Source organism: Carcharodon carcharias, chromosome 5, assembly GCF_017639515.1.
Source record: "Carcharodon carcharias isolate sCarCar2 chromosome 5, sCarCar2.pri, whole genome shotgun sequence".
NCBI classification, from domain to species: domain Eukaryota; kingdom Metazoa; phylum Chordata; class Chondrichthyes; order Lamniformes; family Lamnidae; genus Carcharodon; species Carcharodon carcharias.
Window position 1 is genome coordinate 35,359,494 of NC_054471.1, and position 24,173 is coordinate 35,383,666.

Below are 24,173 nucleotides of genomic sequence, written 5' to 3' on the forward strand. Positions count from 1 at the left end.
CGTCCCTATCTTAACCTGGTAATGGTGTACATAGTGAAGAATGGTTATGGTGACTGTGGCCAAATAGATTTTTGTTTGGTAAAATGTGATTCATCATTTTTGTGACTGAGCCAGAGATTTCACTGTAAGCCGTTTTTAAAACCAGATTGCTTTCCAGTTCTGGGATTTCATTGGGTTGAAAGAGCAGTAATCTGAGGGATCTAGCTGGCCCACATTTTGGGATACAGTTATGTTGCTTATTGGTTTATGATGTGGTGGCTCAGGAGTTTCTTCTCTCTATCTTTGTGATCTGAGGGTATTCAACACTACACTCACAGGTAGGTCACAAAAATAACCTCCCTTAACCTACTTAACTTTCTGCAAGGTTTCAAAGAAATCTATGTATGGCAAGAGGCCAGCTAATAATCTTCTACCTTCTGTTGATATTAAAAGGCAACAACGTACTCTTGCAAAAATTGATGGGCAGGCATCCTACTGCCAAGCCTTTGCAAATGCAGACTAATGAATGTTTATTATATACTCTTGTTCAAATAAAAAAAAACAGGCCAATTTTACACGGTTCTTTCCTAATTAAACATATTTTTTAAGTCAGCTAAGGAGGAAGCATAAAAATATCAATCCTGTGCAGTACCTTCATCATTCACTGTAATAGGGGCAACTCCTGTCGATGCTTCATCTGTTTGACCCACATAGACTGTAATGAGAAATCAATATGAGTGTAATAATAATTCTCACACTGAGATACATCTGTGTAATTAGAATGTATTGAGGGTTGATTTATGCCAAACCGGTCTCCAATCAATTGTATTTAGTTACTGCTGTAAAAAATTATTTACAACTACAACTATATCAAGCAAACGCAGCTTCTGACAGAAAAAGAGGCAACTGAGAAATGTCCAAGAGATCTGCAATAATTCCACTGCAGATAAATAATCTCCCCAAAAGAGAAGACAAAATTTTGAAGTAATACCTGTAGACACGCCATTACTTTTGAAGTTTTCGATGTAATTATCTCCAAATGAATCTTTCCCAACCTGTTTTGCGAGGGAAAGAATGGTTAGGTGATGGCTTCTTGAAACTAACACTTTATTCCATCTTATTAGAGAAACCATCTTTAAATTAATTTCTGATAGCGAGATTGAAATAGTTCAAGATGCAATTTAAGTAAAAGCATTTTCAAAACAAAGTTGTATGAGTTGTTGCCAGTAACAGCCTAGCTTCCCTATTCATCAGTAGAGTTTTGACAAATTTATTCAGCCTTCATCTACACAATATGATGGCCATTAACAATTGCTAATATGTTCTCTAAAACAACATAATGTATTTTTCAATTGAAATAATTGTATGAGTGGGTAAGGACTGTTCAGTGTATTTATCTTACTTTGAATTTAAGGCATTTGACAAAGTTTCTCATGCGAGGTTTTCAAAGAAGGATCAACTCAATGGAATTAAAGCCACCTGGATTGAAGATCAGTGATACACAGACCCCATGGAGCACACAATTTATAAATGTGGAAGAGGCTACTTTTAGAATTAATACAAAAACAAAATGCTACAGATGCTGGTAATCTGAAATAAAAACAGAAAATGCTGAAAATACTCAGCAGGCCTGGCAGCATCTGTGGAGAGAAGAACAGAGCAAACATTTCAGGTTTGTGATCTTTCATCAGGAAAGCTAGAAATGTAATAAGATTTGAGCGAGGCAAAGGGAGAAGAGTATGTTAAGAAAAACAAAAGGGAAGGTCTGTGATAGGGTTGAAATCAAGAGAGATTAAATGACAAAAGGTCTCATGATGCAAGGCCAAAGGGACAAGTAGAGAAACAAAAGATGTGTCCAGAGGAGGTGTGAATGGCAGGATCATGAAAAGTCACCATTCCCAAAAGGAAAAAAAAACCGAAAAAGTGAGAACCAAGGGTGAAAAAAAAACCAACAAAGAAAAAGAAACAAAGTGAGGCAGAAGTTATAATCAAAAAATTGTTGAAATCAATGTTGAGTCCAGAAAGATGTAAAGTGCCCAGTGAAAAAGATGACCGTCTGTTCCTCGAGCTTAAGTTAAGCTTCACTGGAACATTGTGGAAGGCCAAAGCCAGAAAGGTCAGCGTAGGAGCACGGTGGAGAATTAAAATCACAAATGACTAGAAGCTTGGGGTCACACTTGTGGACTGAAAGAAAGTGCTCTGCAAAGTGGTCATCCAGGGGAGGTGGTGGCGCAGTGGAGACACTGGTTTCTTAGGAATTCTAAAACGGGGAATGGAAATATACTTTTGATGTTGGCATCGTGTTGAAGGTGGCGGAAATGGCGGAGGATGAAAGGTTAATTCCACAGGCCAGGGGAGTGGAAGGTGAGGAGGACAAGGGGAACCCTATTGTTTTTGGGAGGAGGGGAAGGAGTGAAAGAAGTGTATGAAATAAAACTGATATAGTCGGGGGCCCTGCTAACCACAGAGGGGAGGAATCCTCGGTTGAGCAAAAAGCAAAACATATGACAAACTCTAATATGAAAGGTTGCATCATCAGAACAGATACAATGAAGAAACAGAATCTGGGAGAATGGAAACAGACTGCTTACAGGGCGTGAGGAAGTGTGGTCAAGATAACTATGAGAGTCAGTGGACTTATGACAAATATTGATTGATAGATCACCCCAAAAACGGAGACAGAGAAGTCAGGGAAAGGAAAGGGGAGAGTCGGAGATGGACCATGTGAAGACAAGAGAAGGGTGGAAATTGGAAGCAAAGTTGATAACAAATTGATGGCAATGTTAGGATTGGTGCTGAGAGAATGGAGTACTGCAAGTTCAGAGAGAGATAGGTTAAAATGAGTGATGGCAGCAGAGAAATTGAGATGGCTAATGTCATGCCAGCAGTTCTCAATGAAAAGATCTAGAGAAGTTAAGAGGCCAGAGGGAGGGCTTATGTGAAAACAATACAGTAATTGGATAAAAGAGTCCACTCTGTGGGCAGAAGACGCCTGGCCAAATAGTAGCCACTGAAGCGAAGGCAATGGAAAAAGAGCTCAAGTGTCATGCTGAACTCAAAATTCACTGATGTGGGGACATAAGGGGGTGAAGCTGAAGCCTTTGCTAAGGACTGATCATTCAGGGTCAGAGAGGGGAAGGTTGGAAGGTATTGTGAGTAGATGGAAAAGGGCGAGATTAAGGGGAAGAAAGATCCTTTGTGAAGGGTGGCAAACTTCAACAACTCATCGGTACCAACATCCCACCGGATCCTTCCTCTGACGCTGTCCCGATTCTAGTGAGTTTCCAAGGCGCAGGCTCCTGCAGGAATTGACAGCCCGCTCTACGGAATGGGCAGCCAACTGATCTAATTGAGGACTCAATCAAGGGTCATCATTATACCACACCATTGGAACTTTCCTGGTAATGCATGGGCTCCCCCGCTGACTCTGGAGCCCAGAACCATTTGGGGGCAGCTTCCCAGTGGCAGGTTGGAGAGCCTCCTTTCAAACCCCCAGTGACAGAGCCGCAAGGCTGAAATGGCCATAATCATTCTTTTCCCCTTTCACACTGATGGCCCTAAGACCTCCAGGCCCTTTTTCTTTCAGCAGCCATTCAAGAGTGCCTCTATTTTGAGGCACCGTCACATTCACCTACCTGCCTCAGAGGCACTCACCTCACCCAATGGGGCTGCTGGTTATCTGGTGCGGCAGGCCCTCTCATTGGACATCCCATATTGCTGCCCTGTCAGCCATCATTAATTGGCTGCCTTCTGTAAGATCACCACGCCATGTGGATGTCAGAGATCAGCAGGGTCGGTCCCCGGAAATGGCCCCAATTCCTAATTTTCTTTACTCGGAAGATCCTGGCCATTTAAACTGTTTCTCTTTCCACAGAATCTGTCAGACCTAAGGAGTATTACCAGCATCTCTGTTTTTACGTTTAGAATATACTAATTTACTGATGTTTAAAGAGACTTCAATGCACAAGGAACATAGAAAGTTAGCAAAAACAGAATTACCTGGAAAAACTCAGCAGGTCTGGCAGCATCAGCAGAGGAGAAAAGAGTTGACGTTTCGAGTCCTCATGACCCTTCAGCAGAACTGAGTAATATTAGGAGAGGGATGAAATATAAGCTGGTTTAAGGTGGGGGGATGGTGGTTGTAGGGACAAGCAAGCAGTGATAGGAGCAGATAATCAAAAGATGTCACAGACAAAAGAGCAAAGAGGTGTTGAAGGTGGTGATATTATCTAAACGAATGTGCTAATTAAGAATGGATGGCAGGACACCCAAGGTACAGCTCTAGTGGGGGTGGGGTGGAAAGACTAACAGGGCATAAAAGGGATAGATTTAAAAATAATGGAAATAGGTGGGAAAAGAAAAATCTATATAAATTATTGGAAAAAACAAAAGGAAGGGGGAAGAAACAGAAAGGGGGTGGGGATGGAGGAAGGAGTTCAAGATCTAAAGTTGTTGAATTCAATATTCAGTCCAGAAGGGTGTAAAGTGCCTAGTCGGAAGATGAGGTGTTGTTCCTCCAGTTTGCGTTGGGCTTCACTGGAACAATGCAGCAAGCCAAGGACAGACATGTGGGCAAGAGAGCAGGGTGGAGTGTTAAAATGGCAAGCGACAGGGAGGTTTGGGCCTTTCTTGTGGACAGACCACAGGTATTCTGCAAAGCGGTCGCCCAGTTTACATTTGGTCTCTCCAATGTAGAGGAGACCGCATTGGGAGCAATGAATGCAGTAGATTAAGTTAGGGGAAATGCAAGTGAAATGCTGTTTCACTTGAAAGGAGTGTTTGGGCCCTTGGATGTGAGGAGAGAGGAAGTGAAGGGGTAGGTGTTGCATCTTTTGCATGGGCATGGGGAGGTGCCATAGGTAGGGGTTGAGGAGTAGGGGGTGACGGAGGAATGGACCAGGGTGTCCCGGAGGGAACGATCCCTACAGAATGCTGCCGGGGGGGGGGGGTGGGGGGGGTGTTGAAGGGAAGATGTGTTTGGTAGTGGCAACATGCTGGAGTTGGCAGAAATGGCGGAGGATGATCCTTTGAATGCGGAGGCTGGTGGGGTGATAAGTGAGAACGAGGGGGACCCTATCATGTTTCTGGGAGGGAGGAGAAGGCGTGAGGGTGGATGCGTGGGAGATGGGCCAGACATGATTGAGGGTCTTGTCAACGACTGTGGGTGGAAAACCTTGGTTAAGGAAGAAGGAGGACATGTCAGAGGAACTGTTTTTGAAGGTAGCATCATCAGAACAGATGCAATGGAGGCAAAAGAACTGAGAGAATGGGATGGAGTCCTTACAAGAAGCGGGGTGTGAGGAGCTGTAGTCGAGGTAGCTGTGGACAACCTCCCCACCAACTTCTCTCTCTCTCTCTCTCTCTCTCCCCCCCCGCCACCTTAAACCAGCTTATATTTCACCCCTCTCCTAATATTACTCAACTCTGCTGAAGGGTCATGAGGACTTGAAACGTCAACTCTGTTCTTCTCCGCCGATGCTGCCAGACCTGCTGAGTTTTTCCAGGTAATTCTGTTTTGGATTTCCAGCATCCGCAGTTTTTTGTTTTTGTTTTTATTTCTATTATTATTAGAAAGTTAGCATGCAGGCACAGCAAACATTTAGGAAGGCAAATGGCATGTTTCCATTTATTGCAAGGCGATTGAAATACAAGAATAAGGAGGTCTTGCTACACTTATACAGGGCTTTGGCGAGACCACACCTGAAATCCTGTGTGCAGTTTTGGTCTCCATATTTAAAGAACAATAGACTTGCATTGAAGGCAGTACAGCGAAGGTTCACTAGATTGGTCCCTGGGATGATAGGGTTGTTCTATGATGAGAGGCTGAGTATGTTGAGCCTATACTCCCTGGAATTTAGTAGAATGAGAGTTGGTCTTATTGAAACATACAAGATTCTGAAGGGGCTTGATAGAGTAGACACAGAGGTTGTTTCCATTGGCTAGGGAGTCTAGAACAAGGCGGCACAGGTTCAGAATAAGAGGCTGACCATTTAGGACAGGCAGGAAGAGGAATTTCTTCACTCAAAGGTTTTTCAATCTTTGGAATTCTCTACCCCAGATGGTTGTGGTTGCTCCATCATTGAATATTTTTAAGGCAGAGATAGATTTCTGCTCTCTCAGGAAATCAAGGGATATGGGGAATGAGTGGGGAAGTGGAATTGAAACCTAAGATGATCGTATTAAAACGTGGGGCAGGATTGATAGGCCATATAGTCTTCTCTTGCTTCTATTTCTTATGTTCTGATAATATAAGTTACAAATTCCGCTAACTAATGGAAATGAGACAGACCAAATTCAAAGGAATCTGGACCAGTTAAGGGGATGGATGAAGGAGTGATATTTGATGTTAACATTGTTAAGTACAAGGAAATCAGACTTGAAAAAACATGCCTGATAAATGGATACTAATTAGCAATAGTGGGTAAGGAAAAGATTTTGGATGCAATAGTCAACATATTTAGCCAACTTCAGAGTGTGATTAGCAAGGCTACAAGTACAAAGTTGCATTTCAAGAGAATCTTTTTTTAAACCTTATACAACACATGGATAAGGTCTCCACTTACATAAAACTCTGGTTAGGCCATAACTACAGTATTATCAGCAGTTCTGGTCACATGTTAGGATGTGATGGCCCTTCAGACAGTGCAGAGGAGATTTACCAGAATGCTTCCAGGGATGAAAGAATTTAGCTACAAGATTAGGTTATAGATATTGGGGTTGTTCTCCTTGGGGCATAGGAGGTTGAGGAGAGATTTGATAGAGGTGTACAAGATTATGACAAGTCTAGATAAGGTAGACAAAGAAAAGCTGCTCTAATTAGCTGATAGTGCAAGGACTAGGGGTTCACAGAGTTAAAGGGCAAGATACAGGGTTGACGTGAGGAAGAACTTTTTTTTTAAATGCAGCAAATGATATTGACCTGGAACACTGCCTATGTGAGCGGTGGAAACAGAGATGATGAAAATTACATGAACACCCGAGGCAGGTAAACTTGTCAGGGCTACGGGGATAGAACAAGGACCAACATGTACTTGACTGACTTCTTCTGCGCCATAATGACTCTATGAATGTGTACCAACAATTATGTTCGTAGTGTCTATTTTTCTGTAGGCAGTTTGAGGACTTGGTAGGTCACAGAAGGGCCAAATTCTCCTCATGGTCCCTCCTTCCACAACAAAGATACAGGTTATTAGTCTAGAATTGTTTTTAGTCTTACTTTGCTAACCATTGCTGATTTGGCTCCGAGTCGTGCTGCCTGGATACACTGATTGGCACCTTTTCCTCCAAATCCAATAAAAAACTTGTGCCCATGTATCGTTTCTCCCGCTTTAGGTAAACGTGGTGTGTAACTATTGAAAAAGAACAGAAGCTATTTTAAATACAATAGATGAGCGTATATAGCATTCCACACAACACTTCTCTAGCTCTTCCAATATTAATTTTCTAGACAACACTGGCAAATGATTCAGCACTGTGACAAGTGTGTTGTGTCTGGTTATTAGGACGATTGACAAGGTCAATCCAGTGTAAAATGTTGTTGAATATTCCCCCTCTCCAGGTTAGAGAAGGACAATGTGTTCATCTGGGCTTCCCCCTGCCCTTCCCACCCCAACACTCTTCAGACCTCCAAAATATAATTAATTGGCATCTCAGTTACGAAAACCAAGGCAACCAAGAGTATTGCAATTTAAAAAAAACCTCCCCTATCCCCCTCTGTTATTTTAAATCTTGCTATTTTGTTTCAGAAAAGCAATGTTAATAAATAAGATCAAATTAGAATTTGGTAACAATTATCACATATTAGGGCACAGGCAGAAATTAGCACTGATTTGAACTCTATGCAATTGGATTTGACTGAAGTATCCTCCTTGCACTTGCCCAAAACCACACCGCAGTGAGAAAATTAGAAGAAATGATTATATTATTGTTAAACCTGTAGTAAACTGACAGCAATATTTGTCTGAATGCCCCGATCTTGTCTGATCTCGGAAGCTGAGCAGACTCAGGCCTGGTTAGACCTGGATGGGAGACTGCCTGGGAATGCCAGGTGTATTAGGCTTTCTAGCGAGAAAGGTATTGCAATAATCGTGGGTGATTTCAATCTACGTGTAGATTGGACAAACCAGATTGGCAAAGGTAGCCTGGATGATGAGTTCATGTTCTCGGGACGGTTTCTTAGAGCAGCACGTTCTAGGGCCAACCAGAAAGCTGGTTACACTAGACCTAATAATGTTCAATGAGGCAGGATTAATTAATAACCTCATTGTGAAGATGCCCCTAGGTGGCAGTGATCATAATATAATTTAATTTCATATTCATTTGAGGGAGAGAGGAGGGGATCTAAGACTAGTGTTTTAAACTTAAATAAGCGTAATTAAGAGGGCATGAAGACAGAGCTAGCTAAAATGAACTGGGAAATTCATTTAAAAGATAAGTCAGTAGAGATGCAGTGGCAGATATTTAAGGGGAAATTTCAGAATACTCAGAAAAAATACATTCCAATGAGAAAGGAAGACTCTGCGGGAAGGACACACCATCCGTGACTAACTAAGAAAGTTAAAACTAGTGTCAAATTGAAAGAAAAGATATAATTCCACAAAGGTGAGTGGTAGGTCAGAAGACTGGACAGAATATAAAGAACAGCAAAGAATGACTAACAGATGAAGAAGAAGGAGGAAGTTATAGTATGAAAGAAAACTAGCTAGAAATTTAAAAACATGTAGTAAGAGCTTCAACTAAAGGAAAGGAGTAAGTAAGGTGACCACTGGTCCTCTAGAGAGAGAGTCTGAGGAATTAATAATAGAAAATAAGGAAACAGCGGACAAACTGAACAAATATTTTGCATCCATCTTCACTATAGAGGATACAAGTAACCTCTCAGAAATAAGTGTGAATCCATAGAACCATAGAAAAGTTACAGTACAGAAGGCGGCCATTCAGCCCATCTTGTCCATGCCAGCCCGAGGACAGGCAGATGCCCTTTCTAATCCCAGCCCATAGCCCTGCAGCTTACAGCACTTAAGGTACAGATCCAGGTACTTTTTAAAAGAGTTTAGAGTTTCTGCCTCCACCACCAACTTGGGTAGCGAATTCCAGACACCCACTACCGTCTGCATAAAAAAGTTCTTCCTCATGTCCCCCCTACACCTTCTGCTACTTATCTTGAATCTATGTCCCCTGGTTCTGGTGCTCTCCATCAAGGGAAACAATTTTATCAAATCCACTCTAACTATTCCCCATATAATTTTACACACCTCAATCAAGTTACCTCTCAGCCTTCTTTGTTCTAAGGAAAATAACCCCACCCTATCCAATCTCTCCTCATAGCTACACTTTTCTAACCCCGACAACATTCTTGTAAACCTCCTCTGCACTCTCTCCAGAGCTATTACGTCCTTCCTGTAATGTGACCAGAACTGCACACAATACTCCAGTTGGGGCCTCACCAGTGTTTTATACAATTCCAACATTATATCCTTACTTTTATATTCTATACCTCTGCCAATGAAGGAGAGCATTCCATATGCCTTCTTTACAACCGTGTCTACTTGAACTGCTGTTTTCAGGAATCGGGAGGTGAAAGGGAGGGAAGAAATTAAAACCATTACATTCACCAGGGACAGGCTACTGAGAAAATTATTAGAACTAAAAGCTGACAAGTCCCTGGGTCCTGGTGGACTTTATCCTAGAGTCTTAAAGGAAGTGGCTGCTGAAATAGTAAATGCATTGGTTTTAATTTTCCAAAATTTCTGTGATTCTGGGAAGATCCCATCAGATTGGAAAATATGACTCCTCTACTCAAGAAACAGGAAACAGGTCAGTTAGCTTAACATCTGTCATTGGAAAAATGCTGAAATCTATTATTAAGGAGCTTATTGCAGGGCACCTCGAACACCTCAATGCAATCAGGCAGAGCCAACTTGGTTTTGTGAAAGGGAAATCATGTTTGACGTATTTATTGGAGTTCTTTGAGGAAGTAACAAGGAACATGAATAAAGGGAAACCTGTGGATGTCCTGTACTTAGATTTCCAGAAGGCATTTGACAAAGTGCCACATCAAAAGTTACTGTGCTAAATAATAGCTTGTGGTGTAAGGGGTAACTTATTGGCATGGATAGAGGATTGGTTAGCTAACAGGAAACAGAGGGTAGGCATAAATGGGCCATTTTCAGGTTGGCAAGATGTGACGAGTAGAGTGCCCCAGGGATCCATGCTGGGGCCTCAACTATTTATACTTTATATCAATGACTTGGATGAAGGGACCAAATGTGTTGTTGCTAAATTTGCTAATGACACACAGTTAGGTAGGAAAGTAAATTGTGAAGAGGACATAAGGAACAAAGAGATATAGATAGGTCTAGTGAGTGGGCAAAATTTTGGCAGATGGAGTATAATGTGGGAAAATGTGAACTTATCTACTTTGGCAAAAGAATAGAAAAGCAGTATATTACTTATATGGGGAGAGATTGCAGAATTTAGAGGTGCATAGGGATCTGGGTGTCCTAATGCATGAATCACAAACAGCTAGTGTGCAGGTACAGTAAGTGATTAGGAAGGCAAATGGAATGTTGTCATTTATTGCAAGGGGAATTGAATATAAAAGTAAGGATGTTTTGTCACAGTTGTATAGGGCATTGGTGAGACCACACCTGGAGTACTGCATGCAGTTTTTGTCTTCTTATTTAAGAAAGGATATAATTGCATTAAAAGCAGTTCAGAGAAGCTTCACTTATATGATACCTAGGATGGGGGAGGAGGGAGGTTTACTTTTGAGGAAAGATTAAACAGGGTGGGCCTGTATCCATTGGAGTTTAGACGAATGAGAGGTGATCTTATTGAGCCCTGAGGGGACTTGACAAGGTGGATGCTGAAAGGATGTTCCCCCTCGTGGGGGGAGACTAAAGCTAGGGAACACCATTAAAAAAATAAAGGGTCTCCTTTCAAGATTGAGATGAAGAGAATATTTTTTCTCTCAGTGGGTCGTTATTCTTTGGAACTGTCTTCCGCAAAGAACGGTGGAGGCAAGGTCATTGAATATTTTTAAGGCAGAGGTAGATAGATTCTTGACTAATAAGGGAGTCAAAGGATAATTGGGGGTAGGCAGGAATGTGGAGTTGAGACCACAATCAGATCAGCTATGAATGGCGGAGCAGGCTTGAGGGGCTGAATGGCCTACTCCTGCACCTAATTCATATATTCATAGAGATCACACATTCAAACAACTTTTTAAGTTGAAGAACTGAGACCAGAAGTTGAAGGTATTACCAGTTAGTTAGTGTAAAATTGTGGGTGTATCCTATAAAGTGGAGATCAATAGACCAGATTTAAACACAATATAAAAACATTAATATACATGCAGCATTAATTCCTTTTAGCAACCAGTATGACGCGGTCTTGGTAATAACAATTTCCGATGCACAAAATGTTCGAAATCAGCATGTCAGTCACAAAGTATGTGAAAAAAATTAAATCCACAAGCAATCCTAGCATAAAGCAGCATTGTCACTATGGTTTTATTGAAGTATATATGTAGGTATAAAAAAATTTCATTCAGTTTTAATGAAATGGTTGCTGTGTGAAATTCTTGCACCATAAATTTGAACAATGGAAAAAGTTACAGCTGCACAAATACAATATAGATTTTCACTTTCTAAATTGGAGTTGTATCTGGAAAGCACTTTGAATCGAAATACCAGGATAGAGTACCAATGGGATTGCTATTATAACATTAATGGCAGCAGCTGGAGGTGAGGTTTTACAATATTGAACAAAATGAGTGTTAGCTTAAGCGAATTCTATTCTATACGGATATTAATATGCTAAATAAAGCTTGTGACAATAATAAGGGAATTTCTGACATCCTGATCTGTAAAAATTGTTGTTGAGTGACTCCTACTTTAACTCTTTACAGTCAGTAAAGCAGATAGCAAGCATTGCAGGCTTTATTTTTGGCAGGTGTGTGAGCCTGTCAAATCCAATACTGAATTCGTAGTGTTTGAATGAAACAATGTCTCCCAACTGGCCTTTGCCACACCTCATTGCCAATCTATGGGAGGTCTGGATACTGACATCAGCAGCGGATCTCCTAACTGCGCATGGAGAATTAGATCTAAGAACATAGAATTTATTGCACTCCAAAAATGGCCATTCACCCCAACTGCTCCATGCCTGTTCTTTATGCTCCACATAAACCACCTCCCATGTCTTAACCTAATCTAATCAGCATAACCTTCTATTCCTTTCTTCCTCATGTTTATTCAACTTCTCCTTGAATACATTCATGCTATTCGCCTCAGCTACCCCCTGTGGTAATGAGTTCCACATTCTTACCACTCTCTAGGTAATTAAGATTCTCCTGAATTCCTTATCAGGTTTATTAGTGACTATCTTTTATACATGGCTCGTAGTTTTTGCCCCCTCCATGTGGAAACATGCTGTCTACATCTATCCTATCAATCTCTATCATAATCTTAAAGAACTCTATCAGGTGACCTATCAGCCTCCTTTTCTAGAGAATGGAGCCCAAGCCTGGATATTTAGGTTGATGGGAAAATTACAATGAGGATGAATATTGTAAATATATCCTATTGGTCATTGGAGGTTAAAAGCGTTTTTCAATTCACCTAGTGCTGTTCCCATTTAAGAATGCTCAGTCATAAAAGGTCATCACATAATAGAAGACAATTAATTGAACCAACGATCCATGAGAGCACAGAAAAACTGACAGAATTTGTACTGTTGCTCAAAGAAAAAATGTTAAGACAATCTGCATGCCAAATATGTATCACATAATCCAGGTTTGACAGGTGATAGGTAATTTGGTCTCAGACACAAGAGTCAAAAGAGAAAGTTCTATGCTCCTCTATTTGAGGGTGTTACACATCTGGAAGTAATGGTCTATGAACTATCACCACTGCCATTCTTTGTGTTTTGCACTGATACAGCAGGTTGAGTTACAAACACATTTCATAATCTTTGCCCAGCTTAATAAATTCCATACACCCCTCTCTCCCCCGATATCCTCCATATGTCCTGCATCTCCAGCGAGTGTGCTTCATGTGTCCCACCTCCCCAATGTATCCTCCAGATATCCCTCCACTTCTAGTGAGATGGTCAAGTGTTCCCAATCACACCATCAACCCTCTTCAATTAAAAGGTGGAATTCTCAATTGCCCAGCTATGACAAAACCAAGAAGATTAAGTAAATTGCTGTTAGTATTATAAGGGAGCCCTTATGCATTGCTCAGTCATATTTCAACTTTGTTGTCTTGTTTTTCTAATGTGTAAATAGAGTGATACATATCAATGCAAATATATGCTTTTGGATTTATAACAGACCAAAAATTTCATACCTATCAGATTTTCTCTTAAAATGGTAGATTAATGGATCAGTTCCAATTTAAGGTAACCCAAATTGCCAAGATCTACATAAGATTTGGTTTCATAGTTGAAGCAAACATTTCAGGTTTTTAAAGTCAATATTGATTTTTGTAATAAAAGATTATTAGGAGAAATGTTTGCAGACATTACCAAAGCAGAAGGCAATGAAAATACTGGGAAACAATGTTATTGAAAAAGATTCAAATCTTTTAGCAAACTGTCTTGGTAAATGGCAAATGCAGTTCATTATATGAAATAATTAGTATGGGAGCAAAAATTCAAAAACATGTAGGGCGTAATTTTCCCAGATTTGCACTAAGTGCGGTCGCGGGCAGGTAAAACGTTTTACTCACCAGCCGTAATGGCAGGTTTTCACGCCGTATCGTCCCAAACCCGCCACATTATTTATGCATTCCTGGGAAACACACCGTTTCCATGGCAAGTAGGCTTTCATATGCCCGCCTGCTATCACCCTGCCGCTGCATCGCGTCAGATGGCATATTTAAAGTCCAGCCGCAAGCAAACATCACAGTGCCTCCAGACCAGCATTGCTGCACAGAAGAAATGGCCCTGAAACTGAAGATAATTGCGGCTCCCAGGTTCAGTGACATGCCCCTCGGGTGCCTTTGGGGTGCCATGGAGGCCCAAGGGTTGTCCTCCACACCCTCTCTGGCCGCAGGATGAGCAGCAACAGCACTAACCCGGAATGGGAGGTGGTGGCAGCGATGGTCAGTGCCAATGCCCTTCAAAAGAGGACAGCCACCCACTGCTGCAAAAGGATGAATGATCTTCTCTGTTCTGCCAAGGTAAGTCACTCTTCTCATCGCTTTAAACTCACTCGCAAACCCATCACACATCCACAGTGATCTCACTCACTGCCATTCAAGGGACATCACCATTCATTCTCTCACACTCACCGTCATTGTCCACATCCCGTCCATGGGACCACTCACCACCCACAGAGGCCAGGTATACTTATCATCTGGCCCTGCAGGCATCCTGCTTACACTTTCTCCATCTCTATTCATGCCGGACAAGCTGGCAAACAACAAGAGGGAGAGGTTGCTGACCAGTGGCTGAATGCCCGAAATCAAGGTCCTCACAGACTTGGAAAACATAGCCAACCAGCTGGCCAGTGACGATCTGGACCGATCACTGGCCAGTGAGCTGACGGTGAAGTCGGCAGCGCTTCACCAAGTGAGGGTCCAGCACTGCAACATACGTCAGACAATCAGGCTGTGATTAATGTGTCCTGTTTCACAGGCCACAGCCATGCACTAATTATCTCTCCTTGGTTTCGCAGGCACATCTTGGAAACAGCCGATGGAGTTCATGTCCCAGGACCTCCAATCAAGTCCCTCAGAAACCTCTGAAGAGGAATCTGGTGGCACCCTCCTTGAAGTCCCATCATAGCGCTCACTCACACCCTCCACCAGCGCAGAGACACACACCTCAGTGGGACCTTGCTTTAGAATAACCTTGGGATCACAATCTGGTGAGCACATCACACTGTCTCATCCACAACAGATGGGGGCAGGGACCTCCCTGGCGTCCGGCACTCAGAAGACTGCTGGAGGCCAGAAATTTGCTGAGTCCAAGTTAGATGACAAGCCTCTGGACTCAGTCAAGTCATAGTTGCTGGAGTTCACAGGCAAGCATGGGAACATCAGGAAGGCATGTCTGCTGCACTCCCCAATTTGCAAGGCACGATGGAGGAGTCCATCTGTCTTCAGGCTGAGGTGATAGCACTGACATGCCAACACACCAAGGTCCACAATGGTAGGATGGTGGCTGCCATGGAGACCTTGGTCCAGGACTTCACTCGCGCACTGCTGCGTGGGCTCAACTCCATCACTGATGCCTTAGTTGGCCTCCAACATTGTGTATGTGAGAGAGGGATGCCAGGCAGCTCAATCTTACCCCTTACTCTAGCTACCCCTGCTCCTCAAGGAGTCAGCCTGGGGCCCCCGGCACCCCTAGAGAGGAGGAACACCAGGTGCACATTCCGGGCCCATTTATCCAGGTGACTCCCAGTGTGTCCAGCCCATCTGATTCCCCTCTTCTTGTGACCTCAGCAGCTCCAGCTCCACAGGCCGGGGAGGGTGCTACTGCCACACCACAGAACTCAAAAAGCAGGCCTTTTCAAGGGGTCCTCTAGGTCTCGGCCCTCCAGAGGAAGCCTGCCCTGGTCATCACAGACAGGGCGTCGCAGTCGGCAGGTTGCCTCCACCTCATTGTGGATGTCCGGGGAGCACCAAGATGTAGTGGCAGGGTTGGGAAAGTTAAGGAGAATTAGTTGCATAGCCTGGACATGGGTGTTAATCACCTGTACATACAGTTTACTATTGTCTTCCCATGAATGTCTCCCTGCCTATGAGCAGTGTTCTTGTCACTCAGGCGTGAAACCTTTCTGCACAAGATAAAGGCAGGTGTTTCAGTCCAGGGCCTCCTCCCTGTGCTCAGTGCAGCCTTCAGACCAAAGTGATGGTCCAGCCTCACTCCCTGGAAACATTACTGATGCCTGCACCTCAATGGTGCTTGTCATTGCTGCCAGATGTAGCAGGCAGGTGCCACAGAGTTCTGTCATTCTCTCTGTGTGCTCTCAGCACCTTTAGCACCCCCCCATCTCGTCAGCATCTGGGACCAGTGACACTGTGCATCTGAAAGGCTCAGGTGCTGAAGGCTGACGAAGATGCTTCTAAAGTTTCATGGCTGCATCTCTATATGACCCTGATTACAGAGTGCAAGCGATCTGTCCTTACTTAGCCTCTGAGAATGCCTGACTCCTGTGTGGCCATGTGAAGATTTATGGAGTGTCCTCACTGCATGTCGTCATCATCTTCCTGGAATCAAGCAACTTTTCGGACCTCCACTGCATCTCATTGGCAAGAGCATTCTCACAGAGGGTATTTGCAAAGCCAGAAGCCAGACTGGAGTTAAACATTCACAGCTGCAATGCGAGGATTAATGGAGTCACCTCGCTGCATGTCATCATCATCCTTCACAAATCAAACAGATATTAGGGCCTCCCGGCCATGCCTGCCTTTTCTAGCCAGTGTGTGGGCCTCATTCCCATCATCGTTGCCTCAGAGGACCTCCTTACCCTCACCCCCATTATGTCCTCATCATTGGAGGAGACACGCAGCTCCTCCATCTCCTCCTCATCCAGTTCATCTCCCTATTGCAGCACCAGGTTGTAACTGGTGCAGCAGACAACAACAATGCATGGCACCCTCTGCAGACTATACTGCAAGGTTCCACCAGACCGGTCCAGGCACCAGAACCTCATCTTCAGCATCCCGATTGCCTGCTCCAACAAGTTGCGAGCTGCAGCATAAGCTTCTACGTCGCTCTGCTGCAGTCTGAGGCCACTACACAGGTGTCATCAGTAACGGCCTCTGTGGGTGGCCCTCGTCCCCAAGGAGCCATCCCTGTAGCTTCTGTGAATCCTGGAAGAGTCCAGGGAACCATGACCGACTGAGAAGGGAGGCGTCGTGCACACTCCCTGGAAACTGTGCGCACACCTGCAGGATGCTTTTCTGGTGGTCGCACACCAGCTGCACATTCAGCTAATGGAACCCCTTGCGGTTCCTGTCGTCCACTGTGTGTTGTGACGGAGATCTGAGTGCCACATGAGTGCAGTCGATTGCATCCTACCTCTGTGGGAGGCCCAAGATCAGGGTGAATCCAATCGCTCTGGCATCCTGTTCTGGGCAAAATGCACAAAGTTGTGTGCCCTCGCAAAGGTGGCATCCGTGACCTCATGGATGCATTGGTGGGTGGAGGCTTATGAGATCCCACAGAGGTCATCTGTGGAGCCCTGAAAGGAGCCACGGGTGTAGAAATTGAGCACCGCGGTCACTTTCACAGCCACTGGCCCTCCATGTCCATGTGGCGCCAAATCCTGCAGTAGCTAGCAGATGTGACCGACCAGTTCACTAGGCATGCGCAGTCTCCGGCGACACTGGTTCTCGGTCATCTGCAGGAATGAAAGGCGGCGTCTATAGACCCTGGGTGTCGGTAGGTGCCGGCATGTACGGGAGCCCCAGCGCCCTTCGTCCTGAGGTTGCTCTCCTGCCTCTGCACAGCCAGGAGCCTCAGTCACTCTCTCCTCCGTCGTCTTCGCACTCTGTAGGCCATCATGCGTACAGCTAGTTCACCAGGCTCCATGGTCAGGATTTTCTTATTTCTCTTTTGCCTTGTTCACCTTCATTGCTTTCCATTTCTCTCCTGGTGTTTGACATGGTGTTTACTATAATATATCACCACCTTCAACACCTCTTTGTCCTTTTGTCTGTGACATCTTTTGGTTATCTCCACCTATCACTGGCCCTCCATCCAGCTGTTCTTGTCCCACCCTCCCCCCCTTAAACCAGCTTATATTTCACCTCTCTTCTATTTTTACTTAGTTCTGTTGAAAGGTCATTCGGAATTGAAATGTTAACTGTGCTCCTCTCCGCAGATGCTGCCAGACCTGCTGAGGTTAAACTGGTGCTTATGCCCAGGCAGCATAAACTGGTCGACCCAGGAATGAGGGGAGTGGGAAAGGTTGGAAGAGAGAGAGAGTTAGCAAGAACAATAGAGAGAAAGGAGAGAGATGCACTCAGTTTGATGAAAACTCAGTTTGTGGAGGAAAATGGAGAGGTAAAGAAATCCTCAAGTAGGAATGAATGGAGAAGGGCCTGTTACACAAGGTAATCTTAACAGGTTGATGCTATATGACAGCATATTCTCCAACTTAACACATGCAAAGCCACAGGAGAGCTACACATCAATTCAATTAATGTTATTAAAGAAGATAAATTTAGGGTGTATTGTTTTGGTGCAAATTTTCCTGTCTAAAGGTCACGTACCCCTCCCTGCTCTGCATCACTGATAAACCATGGGGCCCATGGCATTGGGCTTGACAGCCAGTCAGGAGCTGCAGAACACAGAGAAGCCAAGTTCTAGCCCGAAAATGCAGTGTTCCAAGCCAAGATTGTGGATTTTGGAATCCTGCAGTTCCTATACAACACCAAGGCCCGGTTAAGTTATTGAGGAAAGTGGTGGAAGAGGCACATTCTGCTCAGACTTGAGAATGTTCCTCTTGAGGACATCCCCAAGCAGTGGGGAGGTGATGGCATAGTGGTATTGTCGCTAGGCTAAAAATCCAGAGACCCAGCGTAAGTTCGAATCCCCGCTATGGTAGGTGATGGAATTTGAATTAAAAAAAAAACATTTGGGAATAAAAGGCTAACGATGACCATGTCGATTGTTGTAAAAACCTATCTGGTTTGCTTTGTCCTTTGGGGATGAACTGTTTGCACCCCTCACCATTTCTCTCTCATGCAGTGTAAATGACACAGATTTAAAAAACTCCTGCAACACATTATTTAGATGTCCTGTCAGAACAAGATAAAACAAAATAACGCACAACTTTCCATAACATTGTACAGATACCTTGATTTTTTTGTGGGACTATTCCCCTGCCCTGCAGGCCATAGGGCCCCTTGAGTCTGCTCTGCAATTCAATAAGATAATGATTGATCTTCTATCTCAGTTCAATTTTCCCACCCTACCCCATATCCTTTGATAAAAGCAAATTGCTGCCAACGCTGGAAATCTGAAATAAAAATATCCTTTGATCCTGTTAATGCCCAAAATCTATTCATCTCAGCCTTGAATATACTCAATTACTGAGCATCGACAGCACTTTGGGGTAAAGATTTCCAAAGATTAACAATCCATGAAGTGAAGAAATTTCTTCTTAACTCAGTCCTAAATTGCCATCCCCTTATCCTGAAACTATAACACTTAGTTCTAGACTCTCAGGTCAGGGAAAACAACTTCTTACCCTGTGCACGACATCCTGTTGTGCGAGGAAGGTTACATAAATGCAAGTTGATGTTGGCAAAGACATCCACACATGTGCACTTTCCAGCAGGAGTCACTGAATTATTTTCCCAGGTGATCTGCTGCCAATTCTCTCGCTTCTCAATGCCATTCCTAACTTGACACAGAATAGAAATCAAACTGGTCGCTCCCTGGTCTGTGCGAGACAGTTACATGCGTGTCTTTGCCATCTGCAAAGTTGAACCCAACACTACTGGAGCAGCACTTTTAGTTTTCCCGATTGTTAACACTTCACCAGCAGTTACCTCCTTAAAAATGCACAAATTAAACAAGTTTTGTTGTCAAAAATGTTAAACCAGAACATTTGTTGAAAGGTATTTGAAATAATCACTCTTCATTTCTGATCAACTCATTTTTCAGCATGTCATGACATTCATCCTCTGTATGTTACTGAACCATAACATTTAATTGATTTGTGCTTTGACATTTATTACCAAAATTTGTTAAGAGGAAACTTAATATGCCAGCAATAAAAAGAAACATGTTTGAACTATGCCAACAATTCACTTAGACAGTTCCTAACTAATCCCAGAAGAGATATGTTAGGAGAAATCATTGCTTGACCACAAGCATTTAAATATAGCAACCGGAAGAGCATAGTTTTCCCTAAAGCTACAACAAATTCTAATAGATAGTTAATCAACAAGAGGTTCTTTTAAAGGTAGTTCTAGATCCTTTCTCTCATGGGTTACTCTCTGGAACTAAAAGACCCTGATATTAGGGATTCACTTTCATCAAAAATTAATATGGGAAACATTAGGGAATTGCAGATAAGGATGAATTTTTACATGCAGTGAATACATTTTTAAATAGATTTGGTTGCTTATACAGGCCATATCAGCACTTTTTAAAAAACAATTTTGTTTGGAGTAGGGGATGTAACAAGTTCCATGATGGAAACCGTACATTCTAAATAACTAAAACAAATACAATCTTTTAAAGATGGATGATGCCATTTTAAGGATATTTGTTCTCTCAGCTAACTGATCTTGCTCAAAAACATAACATCACGTTAATGATGCATGGCATTATTAACATGCAACAGGGGATTAAGAGATATAATGTCAGTTGTGAATCTCCAGAACTTTGCTAGTTTTTTCACATATCTATTCACTAGGTGTGAGGCATCGTTGGTGTTTATTCCCTAGTTGCCCTCGAAAAGGTGGCGGCGAGCTAGCTTGTTGAATACTGCAGTCTGTGGGTGAAGGTACTCCCTCAGCCTTGTTAGGAAGAGAATTCCAGGATTGACGTCCAATGATGATGAAGGAACAAGGAGAGATCTCTAAGTCAGGATATGGGACCTGGAGGTGATGTTTTCATGTGCCTGCTGCATTTGCCCTTCTAGATGGTGGTGCTTATGGTATTAGGGGGTGCTGTTGAAGAAGCCTTGGCAACTTGTTGCAGTGCATCTTGTAGATGGTACATAATGCAGCCATTGTGGTGGAGGTGATTTAAGGTGGTGGGTGGGCTGCCAATCAGGCAGACTGCTACATACAGCTTCTTGATTGATGATGATGAGGATAGGAATGTTAATGAAGCCTCCTCCTCTAACTAGTTATTTAATTGTCCACCACCATTCATGACAAGGTGGCAGACTGCAGCATTTGATCTGATCCATTAGCTGTGGGATTCATTAGTTCTGCCTATAGTACACTGCTTCTACTGTTGGCATCTCATTTTCAGCTATGCCTAGTACTGCTCCTGGCATGCTCTCCTACATGCTTCATTAAACCAGTGATGGTCCCCTGGATTAATGGTAATGAAAGAGTGAGAGATATGTCAGGCCATAAGGTTACATATTATGGTAAAAGCAAAACAATGTAGATGCCGAAAATCTGAAACAAAAACAAAAATTGCTGGAAAAACTCAGCAGGTCTGACAGCATCTGTGGAGATAAAGACAGAGTTAACGTTTTGAGTCCGAATGACTCTTCTTCAGAACATATTATGGTGCCTCCTGGATGCAGAGTTTTGAGCCACCAGATCTGTTCTGAATCTATCCCATTTAGCACAATGGTAATGCCACTCAACACAATGGAAGGTATACTCACAGTGAAGATGGGAGTTTTTCTCCACAAGAACTGTTTAGCGGTCACTCCTAGCACTGTTTTGGATGAATCTGTAACAGGTAGTTTGGTGGGTCTGGACATGGATGGTGATGGAGCAGTCTGCGATGTTGGCTGACAGTTATAATTTTGTGAATATGACCGTGTTAGTCTATTGTTTGACTAGTCTGTGGGACATCTATCCCAACATTAGCATAAGACTGCATATGTTAGTGAGAAGGACTTTGCAGGGTTGACTGGGCTGGATGTGCCTCTGTCAAATCTGGTCTAGGTCAAAGCCAAGTGGTCCTTTCAGTTTTATTCTTATGTGAAGCCTCTTTGGCCCAGTAATTGAAAATGAACAGCTTAAACAGTGGAGTTTTATTTCTTCAGATTGTGCACTGTTCTTAGAGATGTTTGAGCCTTAATTTTATTCTTACTCTTTTCTTGCACATACTGTTGTAGCTTTATTTTTTCCCCACTCACTCAATCCAATATTCTTACCCCCTCTCTATTTCTTTCTGTGCTTGACTTGAATCTAATTCCCCCTCCTTCACAGTTGTTCATCTCTATTTCTTTCTGAATCCTTAAATCTAATTGGCTAAGGGGATACACTTTTGGTCCCACCGTTCACTAGGTCCCGGATGCCTTGTTACTCTCACCTACAGGACGTGCTGCAAGATACCCAGCTCCACTAAGATCAGTTCCCCTTAACTTTTTATTTGCATGTGTAATATCAATTTGAGCAATTTGTAAAAGCTTTGAAAATGAAATCTTGAGAACTGAATGCTATTTTATAAGTGAAAATCCTGTGCTACATTTCATAAAAATTAGTCACAAATACAAAGGCCTGGATTTTCATCGAAGCCGGTGGCGGGAGTTAGGAAAATTCATGGCTTTGCGTGTCCACCTTGGGAGAAAGTGCCTGCAAAGACGGGTTCTTCATTGTTGGGGACATGGGTGCAGACTGCAATCAGGCCAGCTGACCAAGGAAAGGGATCGGAGGCAGCCACAGGGACTGCCAGGTGCAGACGCAGACTATTTAAAAGACTTTGTCCCAATTGTAATGAGAAAAGTAAGGCCCTATAGCCCTCATGCGCCATATACAGCTCATGCCCCATCTATGCCATCTCATTCCCCCCATGCCAAGCTATGCCCTCCACCACACTGTGGCCCCTCATGCTCAGCTATGCTCCTCCAACCATTCCCATAGGCCCTCATGGCCCCTTGGCCAAGCCATGGAACTTCAATACACATTGACCCACTATATAGAACCAATGAACCCTATATTGACAATTGGAAGTGTTTAAAAAAAAATCACTCAATAATTTACACTATATTAAGAACATTCTTTTACTACAGTGCAATAAAAGTGTCAATCATCCAGGCCCTTTAAATGTATGAATAACAGAAACTTCAAACACAAACTTTCTTAACCTTGTGTAAATAAACATTGTGCAATCGACAACGTGGATCAGAAAGCCAGAGCTGTCAATCAAGCAATTTATTCCTTGGGGCTCAGCTGTTTCAACGGAATAATGGATTTCTGGATACTTAACCAAAAATAAATAATAAGAGCCCAATTACAAATTGAATTTACTATATAGGCAATTCTGGAAGCTGTCAATTAAGTTGTTTTCTGAGTAAAAGGGGTTTTCTAGAAAGGGTATCAGACAAACACCTTCAAATTAGTATAAACTTTGTGTTTTTGTCTCAAAAGTGGTTTGTAATACTGAAAGTTAAATGACAGACAAATAACCAACAAGGAAAGCTCTGAAATTTGAAAAATGGAAGGGATTCTTGTAAGTTAATTTAAAAAATTTAATTCTGGATAATTATCATTGCCACTCTTATGGTCTTACAAGAAATTGCATTGTTTATTCTGGTGTTATGTGGTACAGATTTGGATCTTATTAAATACGAGCAGACCATTGTTAAAATTCAGAGGAAATGGACCACTGGTTTACAGGAAACATTCCCGACAACTTCCTTACTTTTGATAAATTCCTGTGCTTTACTGAAATTGAAAAGGAAATTGTAAAAAAAAGCATAAAGAAAACAAATTAGCCGCTCATGATAATTATTTTTCCCTTCCTAGATTAACAGGACATATGTCATTATTCATTAATGAATCACCTTCCTGATCCTAAGCAATCCGTTGTAAACGTTGCAAATATAATACATCTGCAAAAAGACATGAAAACAAATTACCATGTCTTAACTTGACTGAATGCAAACCCCTTACCTGCTGAGCTTCCTTTCCTATAAAAAATGGGCACACTCCCATAAAGCTAAATTTGAATCCTTAATGACACACAGTTTGACTAATTTATGTTTCATGCTGGGGAATAAGTATCTCACACATAATCTAAACGTTATTACAGACACAAACGCAGAAGACGCTGAAAAGGAAATATCTTCTGCAATGCAGTAAACATGTTGTAGTCATTTCTCCTCATAGGCAAACTTCTCATAATCAAATCAATATCCAGCAAGGGTGTTATTCTCCCCATTATTAAAGGATATGGGTCTCCATTACTCCAATACAGATTACCATTTTAGATGGTATGACTCTCTTTTAAAAATAGTCAGCTTGAAGTACTCAAGCAACATAATAAGTTTTTGCCTCATCCTTTTTGTGTCACGTAGAAAAAGATCTGATTCACCAAACAGAATGGGAAGAATAAGTAAACCACTTTTGTTGTGGCTAAATTACCTTTTATTAAATCAAGAGATTCAAATCCTTGTTGAGTTTATGGAAGCCTGTTTTGCAAAGGATGAAGACAGACATGATCTGATAATTGGCCACATGCTGCCATCCCCACTAGGCCACACACCCACTCCATGGGGATCCACTTGTCTTATGCGACTGGACTGC

The 24,173-nt window shown here is 42.7% G+C and overlaps 1 protein-coding gene across 6 annotated transcripts in view; it reads right to left on the reverse strand.

Moving 5' to 3' along the window:
• The window catches only part of rbks (ribokinase), a 160,989-nt gene that overhangs the window by 107,659 nt on the left and 29,157 nt on the right, over positions 1-24,173 (reverse strand). For 5 of the 6 annotated variants that reach the window (XM_041188723.1, XM_041188720.1, XM_041188718.1 and 2 more), the window contains exons 2-4: positions 7,196-7,328; positions 971-1,034; positions 632-694 (exon numbers count right to left, since the gene is read on the reverse strand). In XM_041188723.1, the coding sequence (XP_041044657.1) occupies positions 632-694; positions 971-1,034; positions 7,196-7,328 (260 nt within the window). The remainder of the gene's footprint in view (positions 1-631; positions 695-970; positions 1,035-7,195; positions 7,329-24,173) is intronic. The other variant, XM_041188719.1, reaches the window with a different exon arrangement.